Source organism: Nycticebus coucang, chromosome 3 (assembly GCF_027406575.1).
Source record: "Nycticebus coucang isolate mNycCou1 chromosome 3, mNycCou1.pri, whole genome shotgun sequence".
Lineage (NCBI taxonomy): Eukaryota > Metazoa > Chordata > Mammalia > Primates > Lorisidae > Nycticebus > Nycticebus coucang.
Window position 1 is genome coordinate 131,065,248 of NC_069782.1, and position 25,205 is coordinate 131,090,452.

The 25,205-nt window shown below is 43.4% G+C and overlaps 1 protein-coding gene across 2 annotated transcripts in view; it reads right to left on the reverse strand.

Annotated features, from left to right (window-relative positions):
• The window catches only part of ARMH3 (armadillo like helical domain containing 3), a 242,132-nt gene that overhangs the window by 35,502 nt on the left and 181,425 nt on the right, over nucleotides 1-25,205 (reverse strand). For both annotated transcript variants that reach the window (XM_053583043.1, XM_053583044.1), the window contains exon 24: nucleotides 14,013-14,091. In XM_053583043.1, the coding sequence (XP_053439018.1) occupies nucleotides 14,013-14,091 (79 nt within the window). The remainder of the gene's footprint in view (nucleotides 1-14,012; nucleotides 14,092-25,205) is intronic.

Sequence of the window (25,205 nt, forward strand, 5' to 3'; positions counted from 1 at the left end):
AGGCTGAAGCAGGAAGATTGCTTGAGCCCAGGAGGTTGAGGTTGCAGTGAGCTATGATGATGCCACTTCACTGTAGCCAGGTTGATGGAGTGAGACTATGTCTCTAAAAACAAAACAAATCACCACATCCCTTTGGTGTATAGAAAAAACTTTTATTTCTCACAGTGACCTTCCTGAGATACTTGACTAGAATAAAGAGATTCGGGCGGTTCCTGTGGCTCAAGGAGTAGGGCACCGGCCCCATATGCCGGAAGTGGTGGGTTCAAACCCAGCCCTGGCCAAAAACCACAAAAAAAAACAAAACAAAACAAACAGAATAAAGAGATTCTTCTCTCATTTATAAAATTATTACACAGTGCCAAGATCCTCTACATATGCATTTTTGCCTGACTCTCCTGGCCCTTTTCTGGTACTTTTTGTCCTGAATTCAATGTGCCCTTCCTTATCTAGGGCCTTTCCCCATCCCTCAGGAATAAGCCCTATTATCTTTACTCTCCCTGCTTCTTCCTCCACCTTCCTATTTCTGGCTTACTGTTTCCTTTGGAACATCTGACAGACTCAGGTTGTCACACATACCCCAGCCTGATAGAACTGAAAAAGCTCAGACAGACCTAGGTTCACATTATGGCTTTACCACTAATAGCTGTGTGACCCTAAACAAATTACTTAAGACTTTTTAGTGTCTTCATCTAAAAATGATAATTATATCTACCCCAAATCAGTGGTTAGAATTTAATAAATAACCCATAAAAATATTCCTACCTTGATAACTAGTAGTTTTTTTTTTCTTTGTATCTATTTGCATCTATTTTGATCCAAAATACTTTCTCCTCTACGTGCATCTAAGGCCTCTTATAGTACAGCTTATCTCCTGGTTCAAGTTAGAGAGTGGTCATTCTAGCAACACCCTATGACCCTCTTATGTGGACCTATTCAAGATGCCCTTTATAATGTAGGATGCTTGTAGAAAGTCTCTCTGCCTTGGACTCTGTATCTTTTTGGCTGTAGTGACTCCAGTGAGCAAAGGACTCATACCAAACTTCTTTTTCTGCCAAACAGGTCAACTGAAATGCCAGGATCTAAACAAAGGCAACAAAGAAGGCTGGATGCAGTGGCTCATGCTTATAATCCTAGCACTTTGGGAGGTTGAGGTGGGAGAATCACTTGAGCTCTGGGTTGAGACCAACCAGGGTCTCAAGAGCAAGGGCTAGACTCCATCTCTACAAAAAAATAGAAAAATTAGTGGGTGTAGTGGCGTGTGTCTATAGTTTCAGCTTCTTGGAAGACTGAGGCAGAAGGACTGCTTAAGCCCAAGAGTTTCATATTGCAGTGAGCTATGATGATACCACTTCACTGTGCCCCCCAACGCCAAAAAGAAGGCAGGGTCAGATGGCCAAAGCTTGATATGCTCACACTTAACACAAGTTACCACAGCAACTGCTACTTATAACTATAGAGAGGCAGTGCAAGACTATAGGCTGTGGCAGAAAAACACGATGCAAAGTACAGGAAACTGAGTTAAAGCTATTGCGGGACTCTTAAATCTCAGCTCTCCAGCTTCTCTGAAGGCTACGCTTACATGATGGTTTGGGTCCTGTTCTAAGATGAGAAAACATTACAAGGGTCCTCAGAGTAGACTGCTCAGAGGCCTCAACTAACCCTATTTGAGATCCAAATGTTTCCCTAGAGAAACATTTATACAGGTGGTTCCGCTGGGGAAAGTGAACAACATTCACCGCCTGCTTGGAAAATGCTGCCATGCAGCTTTACACCCTATTTCTCTCAGTCTTCCTCAATAACCACTGGAGTGCTGGAGCTGGCTCACAAAGGCTTGGCCTGTGACAGCTGAATGTAAAACTTCAAGAATTCTGAGCCAGCTGGCTTCGCGTGAGTAGCCATGGTATGAGCATTCACACTGAACACTACAAATCAGCCCCCTCCCACCACACACTTTTCCCAGTGGTTGCTAAACATTTACTAGCATACCAAGGACCCAAAACTCTATTTTTTTTTTTTTTTTTTCAGTTTTTCGCCAGGGCTGGGTTTGAACCTACCACCTCTGGCATATGGTGCCGGTGCCCTACCCGCTTTGAGCCACAGGTGCTGCCTAAAACTCTAAAGCTTAAGTATCAGACTTGGTTTTCTTTTCTTTTCTTTTCTTTTTTTTTTTTTTGAGACAGAGCCTCAAGCTGTTGCCCTGGGTAGAGTGCCATGGCATCATAGCTCACAGCAACTTTCAACTCCTGGGCTCAAGCGATTCTCCTGCCTCTGCCTCCCAAGTAGCTGGGACTACAGGCGCCTGCCACAATGCCCGGCTATTTTTTGGTTGCAGCCATCATTGTTGTTTGGTGGGCCCGGGCTGGATATGAACCTGCCAGCTCAGGTGTATGTGGCTGGCACCTTAGCCGCTTGAGCCACGGGCACAGAGCCCAGACTTGGTTTTCTTAATAAGTCTTTATGCTTGTGAATTAAATTGAAGGCACTACAATTAACACAGGCATGAAGTCAGTAGACTAGGAATTATGGAGGCTATGACTAAATGACTAACTTGTATTTCTAAGTCACCCAGCATCTGGGTGGTCTATCTGGGTACTCTATGATCTAAGCAGACATGATTTGCAAAAACTCTGGAACTTGTCTCTATTCTTTCTATCCTTTTCAGGTCCTGGTTTTGAGTACATTTTACAATATATGTATTTTATGTATGTCTGTGAATTTATCCAATCCTTATCCCTTCTCCTTCAAGGCCAAACTCAATTTTTCTCTCTTTGTGGCCTTTTCTGATCTGTAGTGGTCTTTCTCTTAATAGGATCAGATACTATTGCTAGTCCTGGCTGGCTGACAATAACAAGTTGCCTTAAAACATCTCTTACACTACTCTATCCTTTGAGAACAAAAGCCCTTTTGTACCCAAGGCACAGAGCAGGCACAAAATGGTAAAACACTGATAATGGAATGAAGGTTGAAGAAAGGAAGAGTAGGCTTGGCACTTGTAGCACAGTGGTTATGGCACCAGCCACATAGAACAAGGGTGGCGGGTTTGAACCCAGCCCGGGCCTGCTAAACGACAATGACAACTGCAAAAAAAAATAGCTGGGTATTGTGGCAGGCACCTGTACTCCTAGCTACTTGGGAGGCTGAGGCAAGAGAATCACTTAAGCCCAAGAGTTGGAGGTTGCTGTGAGCTATGACGCCATAGCACTCTACCCAGGGCGACATAGTGAGACTCTGTCTCAAAAAAAACAAAACATAGGGTGGCGCCTGTGGCTCAGTGAGTAGGGCGCTGGCCCCATATGCCGAGGGTGGCAGGTTCAAACCCAGCCCCGGCTGAACTGCAACGAAAAAATGGCCGGGCGTTGTGGCGGGCGCCTGTAGTCCCAGCTGCTCGGGAGGCTGAGGCAGGAGAATCGCTGAAGCCCAAGAGCTAGAGGTTGCTGTGAGTCCTGTGACATCATGGCACTCTACTGAGGGCAGTAAAGTGAGACTCTGTCTCTATAAAAAAAAAAAAAAAAAAAACATAAAGGAAGAATAGGCCATTAATTTACTACTTGCTTTCCACTAGGATATTTCAAAGGCATAAAATTCATCAGGAATGTGACTGAAAGCAAAAGGAATCAGGTGCTCAAAGAAGGTGTTGCCTAAATTGCCACTATATATGTACTTTAGATATTCAAGGCTCTAGAAAATCTTCTGCAAAGGTCTGCTATGTAGCCTTCTCTTGACTATAAGGAAGTTAAAGCTGATATAAATCAATATGTTATAGGATTACAAACCAAAACAAATAGTGAACAGCCTAAAAGGAGCTCAAGATCCTCAATCACTCTGGGAGGCTGAGGTGGGCAGATTGCTTGAGCACAGCAGTTTGAGATGAGCCTGAGCAAAAGCGAGACCCCATCTCTAAAAATGGAGAAGTATGGCAGGTGCCCATAGTTCCACATACTTGGGAGGCTGAGGCAAGAGGATTGCTTAAGCCCAAGAGTTTGAGGTTGCTGTGAGCTATGACGCTAGGGCACGCTCACGAGGGTAACAAAATGAAACTCTGTCTCAAAAAAAAAAAGATCCGGGCGGCGCCTGTGGCTCAGTGAGTAGGGCGCCGGCCCCATATGCCGAAGGTAGCGGGTTCAAACCCAGCCCTGGCCAAACTGCAACCAAAAAAAAAAAAAAATAGCCGGGCGTTGTGGCGGGCGCCTGTAGTCCCAGCTGCTCGGGAGACTGAGGCAAGAGAATCGCGTAAGCCCAAGAGTTAGAGGTTGCTGTGAGCCGTGTGACGCCACGGCACTCTACCCGAGGGCGGTACGGTGAGACTCAGTCTCCACAAAAAAACAAACAAAAAAAAAGATCCTCAATGAGCATTTTCAAAGGTTGATGGCTTTGGAGCAAAGAAGAGTATGAGGCACCATGCAAAGCAGTGAAGCTAGTGATTCTTGTTTTTTTTTTTTTTGGAGACAGTCTCACTATGTTGCCCTCAGTACAGTGCCGTGGCATCACAGTTCACAGCAACCTCAAACTCTTGGGCTTAAGTGATTCTCTTGCCTCAGCTTCCCAAGTAGCTGGGACTATAGGCATCTGCCACAACGCCCAGCTATTTTTTGGTTGTAGTTGTCATTGTCATTTGGCAGGCCTGGGCCAGATTCAAACCTGCCAGCTCCAGTGTATGTGGCTGACACCCTAGCTGCTGAGCTACAGGCGCCCAGCCTAAGCTCATGATCCTTAAAATGTTGGAAGGCACAGTCAAAGAGTGGTTGAGAATCTTAGGAAAGACGGACCCTCTTGAAGGAAGAAGAAAGAACATGCATAATTTTATACACAATTTCAGGTTGTCCATTAACTCTCTAAAACCTATTTATTCTTGGCCCTTAAGTTAAGAACCACCTGTGAATTACTATATTTCAAGAAATTTCATGGCAGACCTCTTTTATGTGAATGCATCTCTAGTATGATATAGTCAACAGTAACAGAAAGGCTTCTTTTTAATTTGAAAAGCAAGAATAGAGAAGAGGGAGAATCTAAGAGTTTGGGGTAGGACAGAATAGGGAGAAGAATCTCTTCAAGAGCTCTTCTATTTCAGCATACTTCTTCTCCACCCCACCGCAAATTCTGTGAAGGTAGCATTGCCCCATCAAGACAGGGCATCTTTTTTTTTGAAACAGAATCTCACTTTGTCACCCTTAGTAGAGTGCCATGGCATCACAGCTCACAGCAACGGCAAACTTTTGGGCTTAAGCGATTCTCCTGCCTCAGCCTCCCAAGTAGCTGGGACTACAGGCGCCTGCCACAACACCCAGCTATTTTTTTGTTACAGTTGTCATTGTTGTTTAGCAAGCTCAGGCCGGGTTAAAATCTGCCAGCCCTGGTCTATGTGGCCAGCACCCTAGCCACTGAACTACGCATCTTTTGGGATTTTTTTTTTTTTTTTGGCCGGGGCCGGGTTTAAACCCACCACCTCCGGTATATGGGGCCAGCACCCTACTCCTTTGAGCCACAGGCGCTGCCCAACTACGCATCTTTTGTAAAGGAAAATGTCACAGTAATAAAGAAGAAAAAAACTACAGGGTATCTTCAAAGCATCTAAACCCAAGATTTAGCTTGGGGTTAAGAGCTTTTCTTAAATACCTACCATACACATTCATTCAGTACAGACAAAATGGTCATTGGGATTTATCTATGACATATAGGTTGAGTGACAATTCTCTTCCTAGGGGAATGAAAATTAGGGTACAGCCTACTGATGAGGGAGGGGCTGAAGACCTGAATCTAGGACGGCGTGGAAGGGAGATTGATATGCTGAAGTTGCACTTTTTGTGCACTGTCCCCTCCACCCACTAATAAAGAAGGACAGAGCAAGAGGAGATGAACACAACTGGAAACAGAACAAGTAATACTAGGAATCAACATAGACTCAAAGTTCCTTAAATAAGAAACCATTTAGGCTGCACTTCATTCTAACCTTCTAGTCTGACAACTTAGCTTCATCATTTTGGGAATCCATATTCTTTTTTTTTTTTTGGTAGAGACAGAGTCTCACTTTACCACCCTCGGTAGAGTGCCATGCCGTCACAGGACTCACAGCAACCTCCAGCTCTTGGGCTTTCACGATTCTCCTGCCTCAGCCTCCCAAGCAGCTGGGATTACAGGCGCCCGCCACAACGCCTGGCCATTTTTTCGTTGCAGTTCAGCCGGGGCTGGGTTTGAACCCGCCACCCTCGGTATATGGGGCCGGCACCCTACTCACTGAGCCACAGGCGCCACCCAGGGAATCCATATTCTTGATCAAGTTTGCCTGGGCATAAAAAATGATTTTACTAGGTAGGGATGGATGCTTGTCAACAAGCCATATGGAAACAGTAAGGAGCTAAATCTCAGTTGAGGGTAGGCAAGGGGCCTGAAGTACAATTTTAAAAGATGTACTAAAAACAAGCCAAACCCAATAGGGAATAACTGGAAGGAGTTTCACAGTTGTCAAAAAAGCAAGTTGTATGTTCTCTATAATCTACATTTATAAAGATATATCAAATACAAAAAGAGATCAAAATGATGGTACCTAATGCCACATACAAAATTTAACTCAAAATGGATTAAAGAGCTAAACATAAGAGCTACATAAGAGCTAAAACGTAACTCTTAGAAGAAAACATAGAGGAAAAGCTTCATGATGTTGGATTTTGCAATGGTTTCTTAGTAACAACAAAAATAGATAAGTTGTACTTCATCAAAATTTTAAAAATCTTGTGAATAAAGGACACTATTAACAGAGTAAAAGGATTACCCACAGGATGGGAAAAATATTTCCAAATCACATATCTAATGAGGAATTAATATCCAGAACATATAAAGAATTCCTAAGACTCAACAACGAAAAGCCACAAACAACCTAATTTAAAAATGGGTAAAGGGGGGGCGGCGCCTGTGGCTCAGTCGGTAGGGCGCTGGCCCCATATACTGAGGATGGCGGGTTCAAACCCAGCCCCGGCTGAACTGCAACCAAAAAATAGCCGGGCGTTATGGCAGGCGCCTGTAGTCCCAGCTACTCGGGAGGCTGAGGCAAGAGAATCGCTGAAGCCCAGGAGTTGGAGGTTGCTGTGAGCTGTGTGATGCCACGGCACTCTACCGAGGGCTATAAAGTAAGACTCTGTCTCTACAAAAAAAAAAAAAAAAAAATAGGTAAAGGACTTGACATTTCTCCAAAGAAGATATACAAACAGCCAATAAACACACTAAAAGATGTTCAACATATAATTAGGGAAATGCAAATCAAAACACAATGAAATACCATTTCACATCCATTAGGATGGCTATTATAAACAACAAAAACAAAACAGAAAACAACAAATGCTCCTAAGCATGTGGAGAGACTGGGATGCAAAATGGTGCAGGTACTTTGAAAAAAAAAAACCAGCTTGGCAGTTCCTCAAAATATTACACATACAATTTTTTTTTTTTTTTTGAGACAGAGTCTCACTATGTCACCGTCAGTAGAGTGCCATCATGTCACAGCTCACAGCAACCTCAAACTCTTGGGCTTAAGCGATTCTCTTACCTCAGCCTCCCAAGTAGCTAGGACTACAGGCACCCGCCACAATGCCTGGCTATTTATTTTTCTGGCCTGGGCCAGGTTCGAACCCACCACCTTTGGTGTATGTGGCTGGCGCTGTAAGGTGCTGAGCCAACACATACAATTATTATATGATCCAGCAATTCTACTTCTGGGTAGATACATACAAGAACCGAAAGCAAGGACTCCAACACATATTTGTACACAACATTCATAGCAATATTATTCACAATCCCAAAAGGTGGAAACAATCCAAATGTCCACAAACAGATGAATGGCTAAACAAAATGTGGTATATACATACAAAGGAATATTATTCAGTCTTAAAAAGACTTAAAAAAATTGGATACACGCTGTAACATAGAAGAAACTTGAATACATTATGCTAAATGAAATAAGCCAGTTACAAAAATTCAAATAATTCCACTAAGTTACCTAGAATAGTCAAATTCACAGAGACAGGGAGTAACAGAATAGTGGCTACCAGGGGTTGGAGGAGGAGGAACAGGGAGTTATGGTTTATGGATACAGAGTTTCAGTACAGAATGATGATATGGATAGTAGTGATGGCTGTACGACAATGTAAATGTGCTTTAAGAATACCAAACTGCAAAAAAAAAGGTTAAAATGTAAACTGTATGCTGTGTGTATTCTATCACATACTCAAAAAAGAGGTCAAAATGAAAAAGCTTCGGGTGGCGCCTGTGGCTCAAGGAGTAGGGCGCCAGTCCCATATGCCGGAGGTGGTGGGTTCAAACCTAGCCCTGGCCAAAAACCACAAAAAAAAAAAAAAAAAATGAAAAAGCTTCACAATTAACCCAAGACACATACAACACCATCATAGCCACTATAAAAATGCATGCAGTTTATTACACTAGAAAATGCACGCCCATTCAATCACACTCAAGGTATTAATTGATTAAAAAGCTTTGCCCTCATGAAGCCAATAAGAATTAACAGAAAAAAATGTCATCTGTCTTCTGGATATCTGAAAAGAAAACCCAGTGTGAGAGAGGCTGGGCTTTGCTTAATATGCAATAATGAATTTACAAGCATCACCTTGAAATGCCTTAAACAGAAGCTAGAATGCATCTGCGGGTTGTCAGAATTCAAGAATTCACAAATCCTGGGCGGTGCCTGTGGCTCAAGGAGTAGGGCGCCAGTCCCATATGCCAGAGGTGGCGGGTTCAAACCCAGCCCCAGCCACAAAAAAAAAAAAAAAAAAGAATTCACAAATCCTTGCCGGAAGAAAATTTCAAGCTGGGCAGGCAGATCTAGCAAAGGGCCCTGTCTTGTCTGCCAACTTACTAAGTCCTATAAACTCCAGTTAACATCTACCCATGGTTTTTAGTTTTTATTTTAGGAGTTCTTTAGAATCAACTGAGGATTAAGTTCCTAATTGTTTTTTTCTACTCAGTCTACTGTTTTTTGTTTTTTTTTTTGAATAGGGGTGACAGAGTTTCAAGCTGCCACCCTGGGTAGAGTGCCAAGGTGTCACAGCTCACAGCAATCTCAAACTCTTGGGCTTAAGCGATTCTCTTGACTCAGCCTCCCAAGTAGCTGGGACTACAGGTGCCCGCCACAATGCCTGGCTATTTTTTGGTTGTAGTTGTCATTGTTGTGGCAGGCTGGGGCTGGTTTCGAACCCACCAGCTCTGGTGTACGTGGCTATAGCTGTAGCTGCTGAGCTACAGGCACCAAGCCTATTCAGGTTACTGTTAACAACTAAGAGCCCTCCCATATTCTAAAGCTAGCTCTTTGGGAAGCTGTGAATACTCTTAACATTAAGTGACATTAACATTCTTTTTTTTTTTGGCCAGGGTTAGGTTTGAACCCACCACCTCTGGCATATGGGACCGGCGCCCTACTCCTTAAGCCACAGGCGCCACCGACATTAACATTCTTTAGTGAAGGAAGAGAAGTGTTCGAACACATGATGGAGTTTAACAAGGCAGTCAAATACCAATACTCTGAATAGCACTGAGAATAAAACCAAGTGCACGCTAATGCTGTTATTTAGCACCCTTCAAAGTCAGTTAGGGCAATTATTTTAAGGGCAGTTTTGAAAAGGGTCTCAGAATAGTATCACTCTCCCCCAAACCTCCACACAAAAAGGGTTAAGAGAGGTAATGAGTATACAAGAACTTATGACAGCAAGGACTATACTTATTCACCACTGAACCCCACTACCTAGCACATCTTGTATTCTAGCAGAAATATAATTATTTGTTGACTAAGTAAATACATCTGTGAGAATTGCTATCCCTTCCCCATTCTTTTTTTTTTTTTTCTTTTTGAGACAGAGTCTCAAGCTGTTGCCCTGGCTAGACAGCTCATAACTCACAGTAACCTCAGACTCATGGGCTTAAGCAATTCTCTTGCCTCAGCCTCTCAAGTAGCTGAGACTACAGGTGCCAACCACAACACCCGGCTATTTTTTTGTTGTTGTTGTTGCAACTGTCATTGTTTTAGTAGGCCTGGGCCAGGTTAGAACCTGGCAGCCCCAGTGTATGTGGCTGGCGCCCCACCCACTGAGCTACGGGTACCCATTTTTTTTTTTTTTTTGAGACAGAGTCTCACTTTGTTGCCCTTGGTAGAGTGCCGTAGCATCACAGCTCACAGCAACCTCAAATTCTCTGGCTTAAGTGGTCTTCTTGCCTCAGCCGTCTGAGCAGCTGGAACAACAGATGCCTGCCACAAGGCCCAGCTATTTTTTTTTTTTTTTTTATTGCAGTTGTTAGTAGTTTAGCAGGCCTGGGCCGGGCTCGAACCTGCCAGCCCCAATGTATGTGGCCGGCACCCTAACTCACTGAGCTAGGGCACTGCCCCCTTCCCCATTCTCTCTCTCTTTTTTTTTTTATAGAGACAGAGTCTCACTTTACTGCCCTCAGTAGAGTGCCGTGGCGTCACATGGCTCACAGCAACCTCCAGCTCTTGGGCTTATGTGATTCTCTTGCCTCAGCCTCCCAAGCAGTTGGGACTACAGGCGCCCGCCACAATGCCCGCTATTTTTTTTTTTTTTTTTTTTGTAGAGACAGAGTCTCACTTTATGGCCCTCGGTAGAGTGCCGTGGCCTCACACAGCTCACAGCAACCTCCAACTTCTGGGCTTAAGCAATTCTCTTGCCTCAGCCTCCCAAGTAGCTGGGTCTACAGGTGCCTGCCACAACGCCGGGCTACTTTTTGGTTGCAGTTTGGCCGGGGCTGGGTTTGAACCCGCCACCCTCGGTATATGGGGCCGGCGCCTTACCGACTGAGCCACAGGCACCGCCCTCGGCTATTTTTTTGTTGCAGTTCAGCCGGGGCTGGGTTTGAACCCACCACCCTCGGTATATGGGGCCTGCGCCCTACTCACTGAGCCACAGGTGCTGCCCCCCTTCCCCATTCTTATGTAGATACTCTCTCCAAAAAAATTGCCTCATCTATGGCTTGTGGACTTTTTTGAGAGGCTCTTTCATCACTTCATTTAACTTTCAAAGAAGTTGGAGGAGGCTGAGAACATGTGCTTGCTAATCGTCCTTTTACAGATTGCCTCATGTGCCAGAAAGGATTTTTATTATTGGTCTGTAGTTGCTACTGCTGGAGAAAGATTTCAGTCTGACCTTCCTAAGCTGCTGGAGGATGAATACTGCACGTGGCTGACAGTGCAAATACGTGTCTTCCTTTTTTATTAAAAAAAGAAAAGTCTTGGGCAGCGCCTGTGGCTCAGTGAGTAGGGCGCCGGCCCCATACGCCGAGGGTGGCGGGTTCAAACCCAGCCCCAGCCAAACTGCAACAAAAAAATAGCCGGGTGCTGTGGCGGGCACCTGTAGTCCCAGCTGCTCAGGAGGCTGAGGCAAGAGAATCGCTTAAGCCCAGGAGCTGGAGGTTGCTGTGAGCTGTGTGATGCCATGGCACTCTACCAAGGGCCATAAAGTGAGACTATGTCTCTACAAAAAAAAAAAAAAAAAAGGTCTTTAGACTAAACAGAGCTTGCTGTGGTAGTAAAGTCACCCTTTCTTTCTCTCACTATATAAAACTCAAGACATTGAGTTCTTTTTTCTTTTCTTTTTTTTAAGAGACAGAGTTTCACTATGCTGTGCTATAGCGTCACAGCTCACAGCATCCTCCAGCTCTTGGACTTAGGTGTTTCTCTTGCCTCGGCCTCCCGAGTAGCTGGGACTACAGGTGCCCACCACAACATCTGGCTATTTTTTGTTGCAGTTTGGCCAGGGCTGGGTTTGAAGCTGCCACACTTGGTATGTGGGGCCAGCACCCTACTCACTGAGCCACAGGCACTGCCCAAGATGTTGAGTTCTTTTGCATAAAAATGATACAGTAAAATTGATCTGAATGGTCCAACAGAAAAAAAAAGTAGCATCACAAAGCCCTCACAGACAGCATCAGCATCAAAGAACAGGACTCAGGGTCAGGCATGGTGGCTCACGCCTGTAATTCTAGCATTCTGGGAGGCCGAGGCAGGTGGATTGCTTGAGTAATCCACTAATCTCAGGTTCAAGACCAGCCTGAGCAAGAGTGAGACCCTATCTCTAAAAATGGCTGGATGTTGTGGTGGGCACCTATAGTCCCAGCTACTCGGGAGGCTGAGGCAAGAGAATCACTTGAGCCCAGGAGTTTGAGGTTGCTGAGAGTTATGAAGCCATAGCACTCTATCAAGGGCAACAAAGTGAGACTCTGTCTCAAAAAACAACAATAACAACAACAAATCAAAGAATAGGACTCAGGACTGCTTCATAGGCAGGCAGGAAACAGAAAATGAAAGCCAGTTTATAAAAGCAGTTTATTTTATTTTTATTTATTTTTTTGAGACAAAGTCTCACTCTGTGCCCTATGGGAGAGTGCTGTGGTGTCATAGCTCACAGCAACCTCAAATTTTTGGGTTCAAGCAATTTTCTTGCCTTAGTCTCCTAAGTAACTGTAACTATAGGTGCTCACCACAATGCTCTGTTGGTTTTTCTATTTTTAGTAGAGATGGGGTCTCCCTTTTGATCAAGACTGAGCTCACGGGTCTTGAAATCCTGAGCTCAGGCAATCCACCTGCCTTGGCCTCCTGGAGTACTAGGATTACAGGCATGAGCCACCGCACCTGGCCTAGAAAAGCAGTTTTAAATGTGAGAATAGATTCTCACAGCTGGCCTCATAAAAGAGAACAAATCTATCAAAGGGAACAACTGATAGACTAATAAGAGTCCTAACCATCTGGCTGAGCAAAGAGCCAATGGTAGGAATACTGAGAAGCTTATCTGTTTGGAAAAAGGCTTGCTTTCTGCCTCACTGGGCAAACTGAACAGTTTTTGGGAACACTGGGACACATGGTCATACCATAGCTGGCTGACTGGCTTGCCAGCAAGAAGCTTAAAGAAGGGTTGCAATGGTGCATTAGCAAAAAAGGGAAAGCAGAACATAAGAAGGTCTTCTTATTAGCTTTGAGTCTATACCCTGGCTCCAATTTGGGAGTAAGGTAGAAAGGAAAGGGAGTCATATGACTAGGATGTCTTATTTTGTGCTTTTTCTCTTTCTTTTTTTTTTTTTTTTTTGTAGAGACAGAGCCTCACTCTATCGCTCTCGGTAGAGTGCCGTAGCGTCACACAGCTCACAGCAACCTCCAACTCCTGGGCTTAGGTGATTCCCTTGCCTCAGCCTCCCGAGTAGCTGGGACTACAGGCGCCCGCCACAGCGCTTGGCTATTTTTTTTGTTGCAGTTTGGCCAGGGCCAGGTTTGAACCCGCCACCCTCGGTATATAGAGCCAGCACCCTGCCCACTGAGCCACAGGCGCCACCCTATTTTGTGCTTTTTATAAGCAGGACTCAAGAGTCCAAATCTGAAACATGAAGTTTAATACTGTGTCATGCTAACACCCCATCTGTACTTTTATATAATGCAGAGCTGAGTGCAGGCACTTTGGGAGAAGAAGAAATCAGGCCAGATTCAAGAAAAACAAACACACAAGGCTGTCTGCATTCCCAGCTCAGTCCATACCATAGAAAAACCTCCTCAGAAATAAATGCCCAAGGCAAAGGGAACTCAATTACTAAGGTAAATTTGTCCCAATGAGGACTCAAGTTTTAACCAGCCAAACAGCTTTTCAAATTAAGCTGAACTCAGGGTTTTTCTAATTGGCAGTTTAATCTATTTCTAAGTTCTCATTTCTTATTTTCAAAGATCAAAATGACTCTGATGAAAATTTTTAAAAATAAATGCCTTATTCACTGTAAAATAATATTTTACCAGATTTTCACCTATATATCTTCTATATATTAAAACCCTTCAGATGGCATTAGTGCAGAAGGCACCACTCTATGAAAAGTTACTCTCAAGCAATCCCAAACTAATTCCTCTCAGCCTGGCTCTTGTCACTCCTCTTAACAACTCACTTACAGAATCCCTCAACCATCAAAGAGAAAGCAATCGCTTGGTACTAGCCACCATCTACATCACTCTGGGGAGAATAGTGGCTTACCTGCTCCTCAGACAGCTGGGATATGTGATTCACAGCAGCGTAGGACTCAATTTTGGGGTTAAAGTGGTTGATGATGGCTCTGAAACAAAGAATTAACATTAATATAGTACCAGAGGGAAGACACAGTTAAATCTGTTAAAAATAAGAATTGACTATCCTTCTGGTTTAGAGTACTAGGGCATGGGAGTAATCATAATAAGGTACTTGTTGAACATGAGGGGGACACACATAGGGGTAAATTGATAACTCTGAAATTACAAAGTTTTGATGATTTATTAGACATAGAAAAGAATCAAGTATCTCTGTCCTGCAAATGAACTAAGGGAAAAACGCAGAACCAACCGAACAAAATCAAGAGTCCTCTCCACAAGAAACAGAACCCAGGGGGCTGTCCACTAGGGGGCCCTCGTGCTTCCATCAAAAGAAAAAAGTCTTCTCTGACTTGGAAGAACAGGGTACTCAGTAAAGCTGTACCAACAAGTAGGCTAAACACAGTCTCTGAAGAGAATAAGCTACATTAAAGCCTAGAACTCATCTTCATACTTGTTAGTAAATAGTTTCAAACCAAAATTTTATTTCTGGCTGTTCAAACGAAAATCTGAGTATCAATTTCTAACAGTTTCTCTCCATCACTTGCTCATATTCAAGGTCACTAGGTCTTATCAAATCTCTCTCTCGAAAAATCTCCAAAATAACCTGGGTACAAGGGCATGTGCCTGTAGTTCCAGCTACTTGGAAGGCTGAGATGGGAGGGTCACTTGAACCTAGGAGTACAAAGCTGCAATGTACTATGCCTATAAATAGCCATGCATTCCAGCCTGAGCAACACTGAAAGATTCCCAGCTCTGGCACAGTGCCTGTAGCTCAGCAGCTAGGGCGCCAGCCACATACACTGGGGCTGGTGGGTTCAAACCCAGCCCAGGCCAGCCAAACAATAACAACTACAACAACAACAAAAAGAGCCAGGCCTTGTGGCGGGTGCCTGTAGACCCAGCTACTTGGGAGGCTGAGGCAAGAGAATAGTTTAAGCCCAAGTTTGAGGTTGCTGTGAGCTGTGATACCAGGGCATTCTACGGAGGGTGACATACTGAGACTCTGTCTCAAAAAAAAAAAAAGATTCCAAGCTCTTTAAAAAAATCTCTGGAATCTAAAATAAATAAGTTTCCCTGAAATTAATGCTCTGTATAGGTTCTTGTAGTTTCTTCCCTGGTGTAGCAGAAAGGGCACAGGTTTTAGACTAGGGTTTCACATGGGTCTATAATGATGCAAATAAATAATTAAATGAGAAGAAGAGATATCCTTCTTATAGAACAATTTCAAATAGTATGTGTAGATGAATCGCCCTATAGGAACTGATGTTTAATTCCTACTGTCACTGATGATAGGCTAGATTCAATGACTTATTTCCAAAGAACAGAGTAGCAAATGGGAACAAGTAACTTTACAGTAAAGAAACATGGCAAATACTACCTAAACCAAATGATAGAGGGTAACATTTCCAGTGATACAATCTGATGAGAAGGGCATTCTACCTCTGTTGTATTTGTCTAAAAACCTATAATCCCACACTAATTGTAAGAAAGACATCAGATAAACCCAGACTGGAGACTTATTAGGTCTCCCAACTATTAAGTACAACGTAGGGGTATATGGCACACTTCCTACGTGAAGGACTCAAGTACAACTCAGACTTTGGACTTTATTTTACAAATGCAAATAATGTAACCTGAGCATATCACATTAACCCATAATAAAAAAAATTTTTTAAAGACTGTAAAGGTGGCCAGGTGTGGTGGCTCACACCTGTAATCCTAGCACTCTCAGAGGCTGAAGCGGGTGGATTGCTTGAGCTGATGGGTTTGAGACCAGTCCAAGCAAGAGTGAGACCCCATCTCTAAAAAACAGCCGGCACTGTGGCAGGCGCCTATAGTTCCAGCTACTGGGGAGCTGAGGCAAGAGAATTGCTTGAGCCCCCAGAGTTTGAGGTTGCTGTGAGCGATGATGCCAAGGCACTCTACCAAGGGTGACAAAGTGAGAGACTGTCTCAAAAAAAAAAAAAAAGACTGCAAAGGTCATGAAAACTAAGACTTGAGAAACTTATAGTTCAGAGGACAGTGAGGAGACATGATAACTAAAAGCAGTGTGGGCTCAGCACCTGTGGCTCAAGCGGCTAACGCGCCAGCTTCATACACCTGAGCTGGCAGATTTGAATCCAGCCCAGGCCCGCCAAACAACAATGACGGCTGCAACCAAAAAATAGCTGGGCATCGTGGTGGGCACCTGTAGTCCCAGCTACTTGGGAGGCGGAGGCAGGAGAATCGCTTGAGCCCAGGAGTTGGGAGATTGCTGTGAGCTGTGATGTCACAGCACTCTACCCAGGGTGAAAGCTTGAGGCTCTATCTCAAAAAAAAATAAAATAAAATAAAAATAAAAGCAGTGTGGACTGACTCCTGGAAGAGAAAGAGGACATTAATAGGTAAACTAATGATTCTAAATAAAGTATGGAGTTCAGTTAATAATAATGTATTAATGCCAGTTTCTAAGTGTTGGCAAATGCACTCTGGTAACATAAAATGGAGAAACTAGGCTGAAGGTATATAGGAACTCTGTGAATTATCTTAGCATTTTTTTCTGTAAATCTAAAATTACTTGAAAATAAAAGGCTTATTAAAACGTGTATATGATATAGCATAATAGAAATCAATCTTTTCTTATAGCTTATTGACAGCAGATTAAAGAAAGCAGAGTTAGATTAAATCTAATTTAATCTAATTCAAGTAATAAAAATATAAGGCAGAAACTTAAAAAAAATCATGGTTTGGAATTCAGGTCTTACCACTTATTATTATGACTGTTTTTACAACCTATATATATCTTATTGGAGGAAAAGTGGGAATAATAAGATTTACTTCAACACTTAGCACAGTACCTGGGAATATTGTCTTTTGCAATAAATTTTTTTTGGTTTGGTTTTGAGACAGTCTCCCTCTGTTGCTCCAGGCTAGAGTGCCCTAGTGTCACCACCTCATAGCAACTTCAAATTCTTGGGCTCAAGTGATCCTCCTACCTCAGCCTCCCAAGTAGATGGGACTATAGGCACCTGCCACAACACCTGACTAATTTTTTCTATTTTCAGTAGAAACGGGGGTCTCACTTTTCACTCGGGCTGATCTCAAACTCCTGAGCTCAGGGGATCTTTCCACTGCAGCCTCCCAGAGTGCTAGGAATAAATGATGTTTAAAGTAGACTAGACTTAGAAAGCTTTTATAACATTAAAACAATGTATGTGTCATAAATATAGAACATTTATATATTACACGTAATAAAAACCTGGAAAAGCAATATCAAACATCTAACACAATGCGTGGTACACAGCCAGTACTCGATATTCAATAAATGAATAAATTAAATAGGATAGAAATAGGTCAGAAGCAAGAGAAGAATTCTGGTAACTTATTTTTCCAGAGACTATCGAGAGCCATAGAGGTGATATCTGTAAGTTAAAGTTGTAGCTAGGTCTAAATCCAAAATGGGAAAGAATTATTTGACAAAGTGGAGGTCAAATATTTTTCTCACTCAGCAGTCAAGGTTTGAGGACATTCACAGGGATGACGACAGCCCAGAAGCAGAAGGGAAAACTAGGAGACTACACTTAATAAGAATATAGAAGCAGTATTGATTTTTTCTTTTTTTTTCTGAGACAGAGTCTTACTATGTCACCCTTGGTAGAGTGCCGTGGTGTCACAGCTCATAGCAACCTCAACCTCTTAGGCTTAAGGGATTCTCTTGCTTCAGTCTTCCTAGTAGGGACTACAGGCATCCACCACAATGCCTAGCTATTTTTGTTGTTGTTGTTGTTTTTGCAGGCCTGGGCTGGGTTTGAACCCACCAGCCCTGGTGCATGTGGCTGGTGCCCTAACCATTGAGCATGGACGCTGAGCCAGCTGTACTGCTTTAAAGTTAACTCAGGGTAGAGTCTCAGGCATAGGGTCTACCATCTCAGACCAACAGGGCTGAAGGAAAGGAATTATAGTAGCTTAATTGACCTACCATTAGACATCAGTTAACTTAGGAAAAAAAAGCTATACTCCGTAAATCCACATGCTTTTATAGATCTTTTTTCAGTTTTTCTTTAGTAAAAGTTTTTTGAAAATGGTTTACTCTTCAGCTTGGCATGTCACAGAACATGTAAGAGAGAGAGGAGAGTGAACAGCAACTATAAGAGCATGCACAGGCTGAATGAAAAGCACGCGTCCAGGCTACCTATTGGCTATGATTTAATAAGTCCTAAAGTTCTTTGGTATTCAAAGTTCTTTGGCATTCTGTATCTTACAGAAGTTGATTTCAAGATTCATGGTGGGGCGGCGTCTGTGGCTCAGTGAGCAGGGCGCCGGCCCCATATGCCGAGGGTGACGGGTTCAAACCCGGCCCTGGCCAAACTGCAACAACAACAAAAAAATAGCCGGGCACTGTGGCGGGCGCCTGTAGTCCCAGATGCTCGGGAGGCTGAGGCAAGAGAATCATGTAAGCCCAAGAGTTGGAGGTTGCTGTGAGCCGTGTGACGCCACGGCACTCTATCCGAGGGCGGTACAGTGAGACTCTGTCTCTACAAAAAAAAAAAAAAAAAAAAAAAAAGATTCATGGTGGATCACCAGCCCTAATTTTTTTTTTGCCCGGGGCTGGGTTTGAACCTGCCATATGGGGCCGGCACCCTACTCCTTTGAGCTACAGGTGCCACCCACCATTCCTAAATTTTGAGGGAGTAAACAGAGTTCTATGAAACTGCAGTAAATCTATATTTCATCCTCTAATAAAACCCTGGGACAGGAAAAAAAGTTTAAAAAATCCTGTTTCAACTGAACTTGGGTCTTTTATTATTTTGGGGAGCACAGGTTTAGAGACCAGAGAGCTCCAAGTACCCTAGTGTCCATCTGGGTAGAAGAGTAGCAGCCACTGGGGCAACAGGAACGGAAGAAAGTGAGGTTAGGACAATAAAATAATTCCTGGGAGCAGAATAGCTGGACATGATATAATTCTGTTCCTTTTCTAACTGAGTAGTTCTCTTACCAGGAAAGAAAGCAAGGACACAAGAAAAGAAAGAAATGGCTGGGCATGGTAATCCTAATTACAGAGTGCTGTAATCCGAGCACTCTGGGAGGCCGAGGTAGGTGAATTGCTTGAGCTCACAAGTTCTATACCAGCCTGAGCAAAAGCAAGACCCTGTCTCTACTGAAAAAAACAGAAAAACTCAGCCTGGCGCCCCTAGCATAGTGGTTACAGCGCCAGCCACATGCACCAAGTTTGGCATGTTTGAACCCGGCCAGGGCCAGCTAAGCAACAATGACAACTGCAACAAAAAAATAGCCAGGCGTTGTGGCGGGCGCCTATAGTTCTAGCTACTTGGGAGGCCGAGGCAAGAGAATCGCTTAAGCCCAAAAGTTTGAGGTTGATGTGAGCTGTGACTCCATGACACTCTGCCGAGGGTGACATAGTGAGATGTTATCTCAAAAAAAAAAAAAAAAAATAGAAAAACCGAGGCAAGAGGATTGCTTAAGCTCGAGTTGGAGGCTGCTGTGAGCTACGATGCCATCGCACTCTATCCAGAGCGACAGCTTCAGACTGTCTCCAAAAACAAAAACAAAAACAAAAAAAAAAAGAAAAGCAAGAGGAAGGAGAAAAGGAAAACGGAAAAAAAGACAGGAGAGGCTCGGAGAGAGGAAGGAAGGAAATGAAGGAGAGAAAGGAAAACCTGGAAGGTATTAATCTTCAAAAAGTATACTTACTTCCTTTCATTCTCACTATTATACTTATCAGGTGTCAGCTGGTTCTATCATCCATAGATGCTATATGCTCATATTGTTTAGGCAAACTTATCCTGAGGATATGAGAGACTTCCCACTCTGGGAATATATGTTATTTGGAATGAAGATTAAAATTATCTTCCAATCTGCCCTGTGACATTCTCATCCAGGAGTTGCAGATCTAAGCAGGTGATACAGTTCTCCCACAAGGTAGGATGAGGGTCTGTTTATAAACTGAAGGAAGGTTAGAACAGTTTAAATCCAGTTAGTAATCTCTAACTCAGCACCCACAGAGGCAGTATATGCCTCTACCTTGCTTTTCTTGTTGTTTCTTTGGGACTGTTATCTGCAAAATCTGAGTACTAACATGATGTACTGAAGATGCCAGATGCAGGATGGCATTTCCAATGGTTAAGGAAAATAGTCTGACACTGTTTTCCCTCCAGGCCCTTAAGAATCTCAGAGAGGGCTTAAAGGCTTCCCACTTAAGTTCTTAGGGCTTCATATTATTGAAATATATCCTGAGAAGGCTTGGCGCCTGTGGCTCAAGTGGCTAAGGCGCCGGCCACATACACCTGAGCTGGCAGGTTCGAATCCAGCCCGGGCCCGCCAAACAACAATGATGGCTACAACGAAATATATAGCCCAGCGTTGTGGCGGGCGCCTGTAGTCCCAGCTACTTGGGAGGCTGAGGCAGGAGAATCGCTTGAGCCCAGGAGTTGGAGGTTGCTGTGAGCTGTGATGTCATAGTACTCTACCCAGGGTGACAGCTTCAGGCTCTGTCTCAAAAAATTAAAAAAAAAAAAAGAAAGAAATATGTCCTGAGATGGCACAGAAATGACAGCATACTGAAACCAGGCAAAGTCAGCCCAAACACATGCCTTTGCAGTACATGAAGTACTGAGCTTCTCCTTCCTTAGAAGTCTGGAGAGCAGTAGAGCTCACCTGGGTTGTGAAACTACACTCTGACCTGATCTTGGCCCGAGAAGAGGACTCACACTTAACTAGCTCTCAGTGGAAAATGAAGTGCCAGATTTACTGGTGAAAAAGGAGTCACTCTCTTCTTTAGGCTTTTCTTCTCACTGATACCACCTCCAAAAACATTTACTGACTTTTTTTCCCCTAAACATTTGAAGAAGAGAGTCCTGAGAGATTCTAAGAGTAGTTCTCTCTCATTTTTACTGATTAAAACCTGAAAGGTGGCAACCATCAAGTGCTGAAGTCTAAAATTGAATCTTCCAGAAAAGAAATGGATTTTTTTTTCCTATCCAAAGAAGAATGCGCAAAATATGAGTTCAATTTCCTCTCCCCCATTCCATCCAAATCCTCACCCTCCAAAAAGATCATGGTTCAGAGAAGATGAATACTACAAGTGGGACACAAGTTCCTTGTTCCTGGCTCGGCACCTGTAGACAGTGGTTACGGCATCAGCCACATACACGGGAGGGTGGTGGGTTCGAACCCAGCCTGGGCCAGCTAAACAATGACAATAATAACAAAACAAACAAACAAACAAACAAACAAACAAAAAAACAAGTTCCTTGCTCCTGACTAGCATGGCAGAAAAAGAACTGAGTAAGGAAAGAAGGTAATTGAAGAGACCAGAGAGAGGAGTCTTACAGGGGCAGGAGATATGGCTGGCTAGATAAGAACATACCTACCAAGTTCATTTAGATTGTTATGGACTAAATAACGTGTGCGTCTCCACCAAATTCACATGTTGAACCCCTAACCCTCAGTCTGACTGTATTTGAAGATAGGGTCTTTATGAAAGTTAATTAAGGTTAAATGAGGACATAAGGCCATGGCCCCTGATCCAACAGGATTGATGTGCTTATAAGAGACACCAGAGAATTTACTTGCTCTCTCTGTCATGTGAAAACACAGAGAGGTGGTGGCCAACTGTAAGTCAGGAAGAGAGCTCTCACCAGAAACTGACTCTACTGGACTTTGATCTGGGACTTCCAGCCTCCAGAACTGTAAGAAAATACATTTTGTACTTTGTGTCACCTAGTCTAGGATATTTTGGTAGGACAACCTCAAAGGACTGATATACAAATGTTCTAGTCTCCATTGGGCCAAGCAAATCCAAATCCAGAGTCAATCTTTAGCAAAGTAGTAAAGCAGACAAGTCATTCTGCAGTGATGTCCTCTCTTCGTACCCTTTACATTGTATTACTGTTTCCTTCTCTTCTATAAGTGGATCATTTGAGATTCCTATGCTAGGAAAGTTCCAATTACAAATGCCACCAATATAGCAACATGGGTTATAAGCTTCTCAGGCAAAACGGACCTGGCTTTGGCCTTTACTAAGTGAGACATACAAATTTTAATAAAGAGAGAATTTGCAGGGGGTTTTGAGTGGCCTGTGCTTAGGGAAGACATACATACTGGACAGAGACAATGTCTGAACCGACAGCAGGGTCAGCAGTACTGAAGTGGCTCGATACATGGCAAAGAAACAGGCCTCTTTATTTCCCTTTTATTTGACATTTTGAGATTGGTTTCCACCTAATCTCAGCCCTTAAGAGTATTTAAACCAAAAAATTTCATGCTAAAGAGCAATTTGGCTGCATTTGACCTAAAATTCATTCTGCTGTAACGTTTTCACGATACTTAAAGCAGAAGCACATCAGTTAGGATTTCCTTCTGCATAAGGTTTTTTTGTAGTGTAATCTCTTAATCAGAGTCTACCGTCATATATTTTAGGAGTATCTTTAATGTTTAGGTAGTATATCAGCAGCATGCAATAATTACAAGTTCCCAAGCAGAGGCTGTCTATTGCAAGGACCTTTTTTGCTGCCATTTATCATAGGCTGTTTTAGGTTAGAAAACTGAATAGCAACACTAAATACTGTAAAATGCACTTTGCTCAGTAATAGTTGAGTTGTTACAATATTTGATTATCCATTTGGTTGTTACAGAAAAAAATTCTTAACTCTAATTCATGGTTGTTGCCGCAATAGTCTATTGCCTGTATTTCTACCTCCAGTAATGGGCTTTAATGTGCTAGATTTTAATATCCTTGAGCCTGGGCAAGAGCTCAGGATATTAAAAAGAGAGCTTAAGAAAGAGTTCAAGAGCTTAAAAAGAAACATGGGGCTCGGTGCCTGTAGCTCAGCGGCTAGGGTGCCAGCCACATACACCGGAGCTGGTGGGTTCGAACCCAGCCTGGGCCTGCCAAACAACAATGACAACTACAACCAAAAAATAGCTGGGTGTTGTGTTGGGTGCCTGTAGTCCCAGCTACTTGGGAGGCTGAGGCAAGAGAATCACTTAAGCCCAAGTGTTTGAGGTTGCTGTGAGCTGTGATGCCACACATTCTACTAAAGTCGACATAGTGAGACTCTGTCTCCAAAAAAAAAAAAAGAAAGAAAAAAGAAAACATGAGAGTAAATCTTCATGAACCTGCATTAGGTAATGATTTCTTAGATACAACAACAGAAGTATAAGTGACAAAATTGGACTTTATCAAGTTTAAAAACTTTTGTGCTGCTAACAATGCCATCTAGAGAGTGAAAAGAGGGTGGGCCTAGTGGCTCACGCCTATAATCCTAGTACTTTGGGAGACTAAAGGAGGAGGATCACTTGGGCCTAGGAGTTACAGTGAACTATGATAATGCTATTGCACTCTAGCCTAGACAACAAAGTGAGACCTATCTTAAAAAAAAAAGTAGGGCGGCACCTGTGGCTCAGTCGGTAAGGCGCCGGCCCCATATACCGAGGGTGGCGGGTTCAAACCCGGCCCCGGCCAAACTGCAACCAAAAAATAGCCGGGCGTTGTGGCGGGCGCCTGTAGTCCCAGCTACTTGGGAGGCTGAGGCAAGAGAATTGCTTAGGCCCAGGAGTTGGAGGTTGCTGTGAGCTGTGTGAGGCCACGGCACTCTACCGAGGGCCATAAAGTGAGACTCTGTCTCTACAAAAAAAAAAAAAGTAAAATGATAATCCACAGAATGGCAGAAAACATTTGCAAATTATTTATCTGATAAGGATTTATATGCAAATATATAAAGAATTCTCTTAATTCAACAATAAAAATATAAGTAACTCAATTTTTTATAAAAATTTTTTTGAGGGGCGGCGCCTGTGGCTCAAAGGAGTAGGGTGCTTGCCCCATATCTTGGAGGTGGTGGGTTCAAGCCCAGCCCCAGGCAAAAAAAAAAAAAAAAATTTTTTTTTTTTTTTTTTTTTTTTTTTGAGACAGTCTTACTTTTTCACCCTTGGTAGAGTGCCGTGGCATCACAGATCACAGCAACCTCAAACTCTTGGGCTTAAGCAATTCTCTCCCTCAGCCTTTACTTAGCTGGGACCACAGGTGCCTGCTGCAATATTTTGTTGTTGTTGTTGTTTGTAGTTGTCATTGTTTGGCAGGCCCAGGCTGGGTTTGAACCCACAAGCCCCAGTGTATGTGGCCGGCGCCCTAACCACTGAGATACGGGCACCAAGCCAAGTAACTCAATTTTTAAAAGAGCAAAGGACTGGCTCAGCACCTATGGTTCAAGTGGCTATGGTGCTAGCCACATACACTTGTGCCAGTGGGTTCGAATCCAGCCTCGGCCCACCAAACAACAGTGATGGCTACAACCAAAAAATAGCCGGGCATTGTGGTGGGTACCTGTAGTCCCAGCTACTTGGGAGGCAGAGGCAGGAGAATCGCTTGAGCCTAGGAGCTGGAGGTTGCTGTGAGCTGTGATGCCACAGCACTCTACCCAAGGTGATAGCTTGAGGCTCTGTTTAAAAAAAAAAGGAAAGTAGATTAATGGCTGCTTAGGACTGGAAGGGAAGTTAAGGAAGCAAATGAGTGATTGTATTAGATAAAATGAGTGATTGGTATTAGATACAGCATTTCTTTTAGGGGAGACAAAATATTTTAGATTGTGGCAATGGTTGCAAAACCCTTTAATTATGCTAAAAATGAATGAATTGTACAGTATAAATGGATGAGTTGTATCATATGTGGATGAGTACAGCCTCCTTTTTTTTTTTTTTTTTGAGATAGAGTCTCACTATGTCACCCTCAGTAGAATGTCGTGGAGTTACAGCTCACAGCAACCTCAAACTCTTGGGCTTAAGGGATTCTCTTGCTTCAGCCTCCCAAGTAGCTGAGACTACAGGTGCCCGCCACGATGCCCAGCTATTTTTTTGTTGTAGTTGCCATTGTTGTTTGGCAGACCCCAGCTGGATCCGAACTCACCAGCCTCGGGTGCCCTAGCCGCTGAGCTACAGGTACTGAGTCAGTAAGGTCTCCTTGACCCCCACAGTTCCTTTTTTTTTTTTTTTTTGAGAGTCTTACTCTGTTGCCCAGGCTAGGATGCTATGGCATAAGACTAGCTCACAGCAACCTATAACTCCTGGGCTCAAGTGATCCTCCTATAGTAGCCTCCCAAGTAGC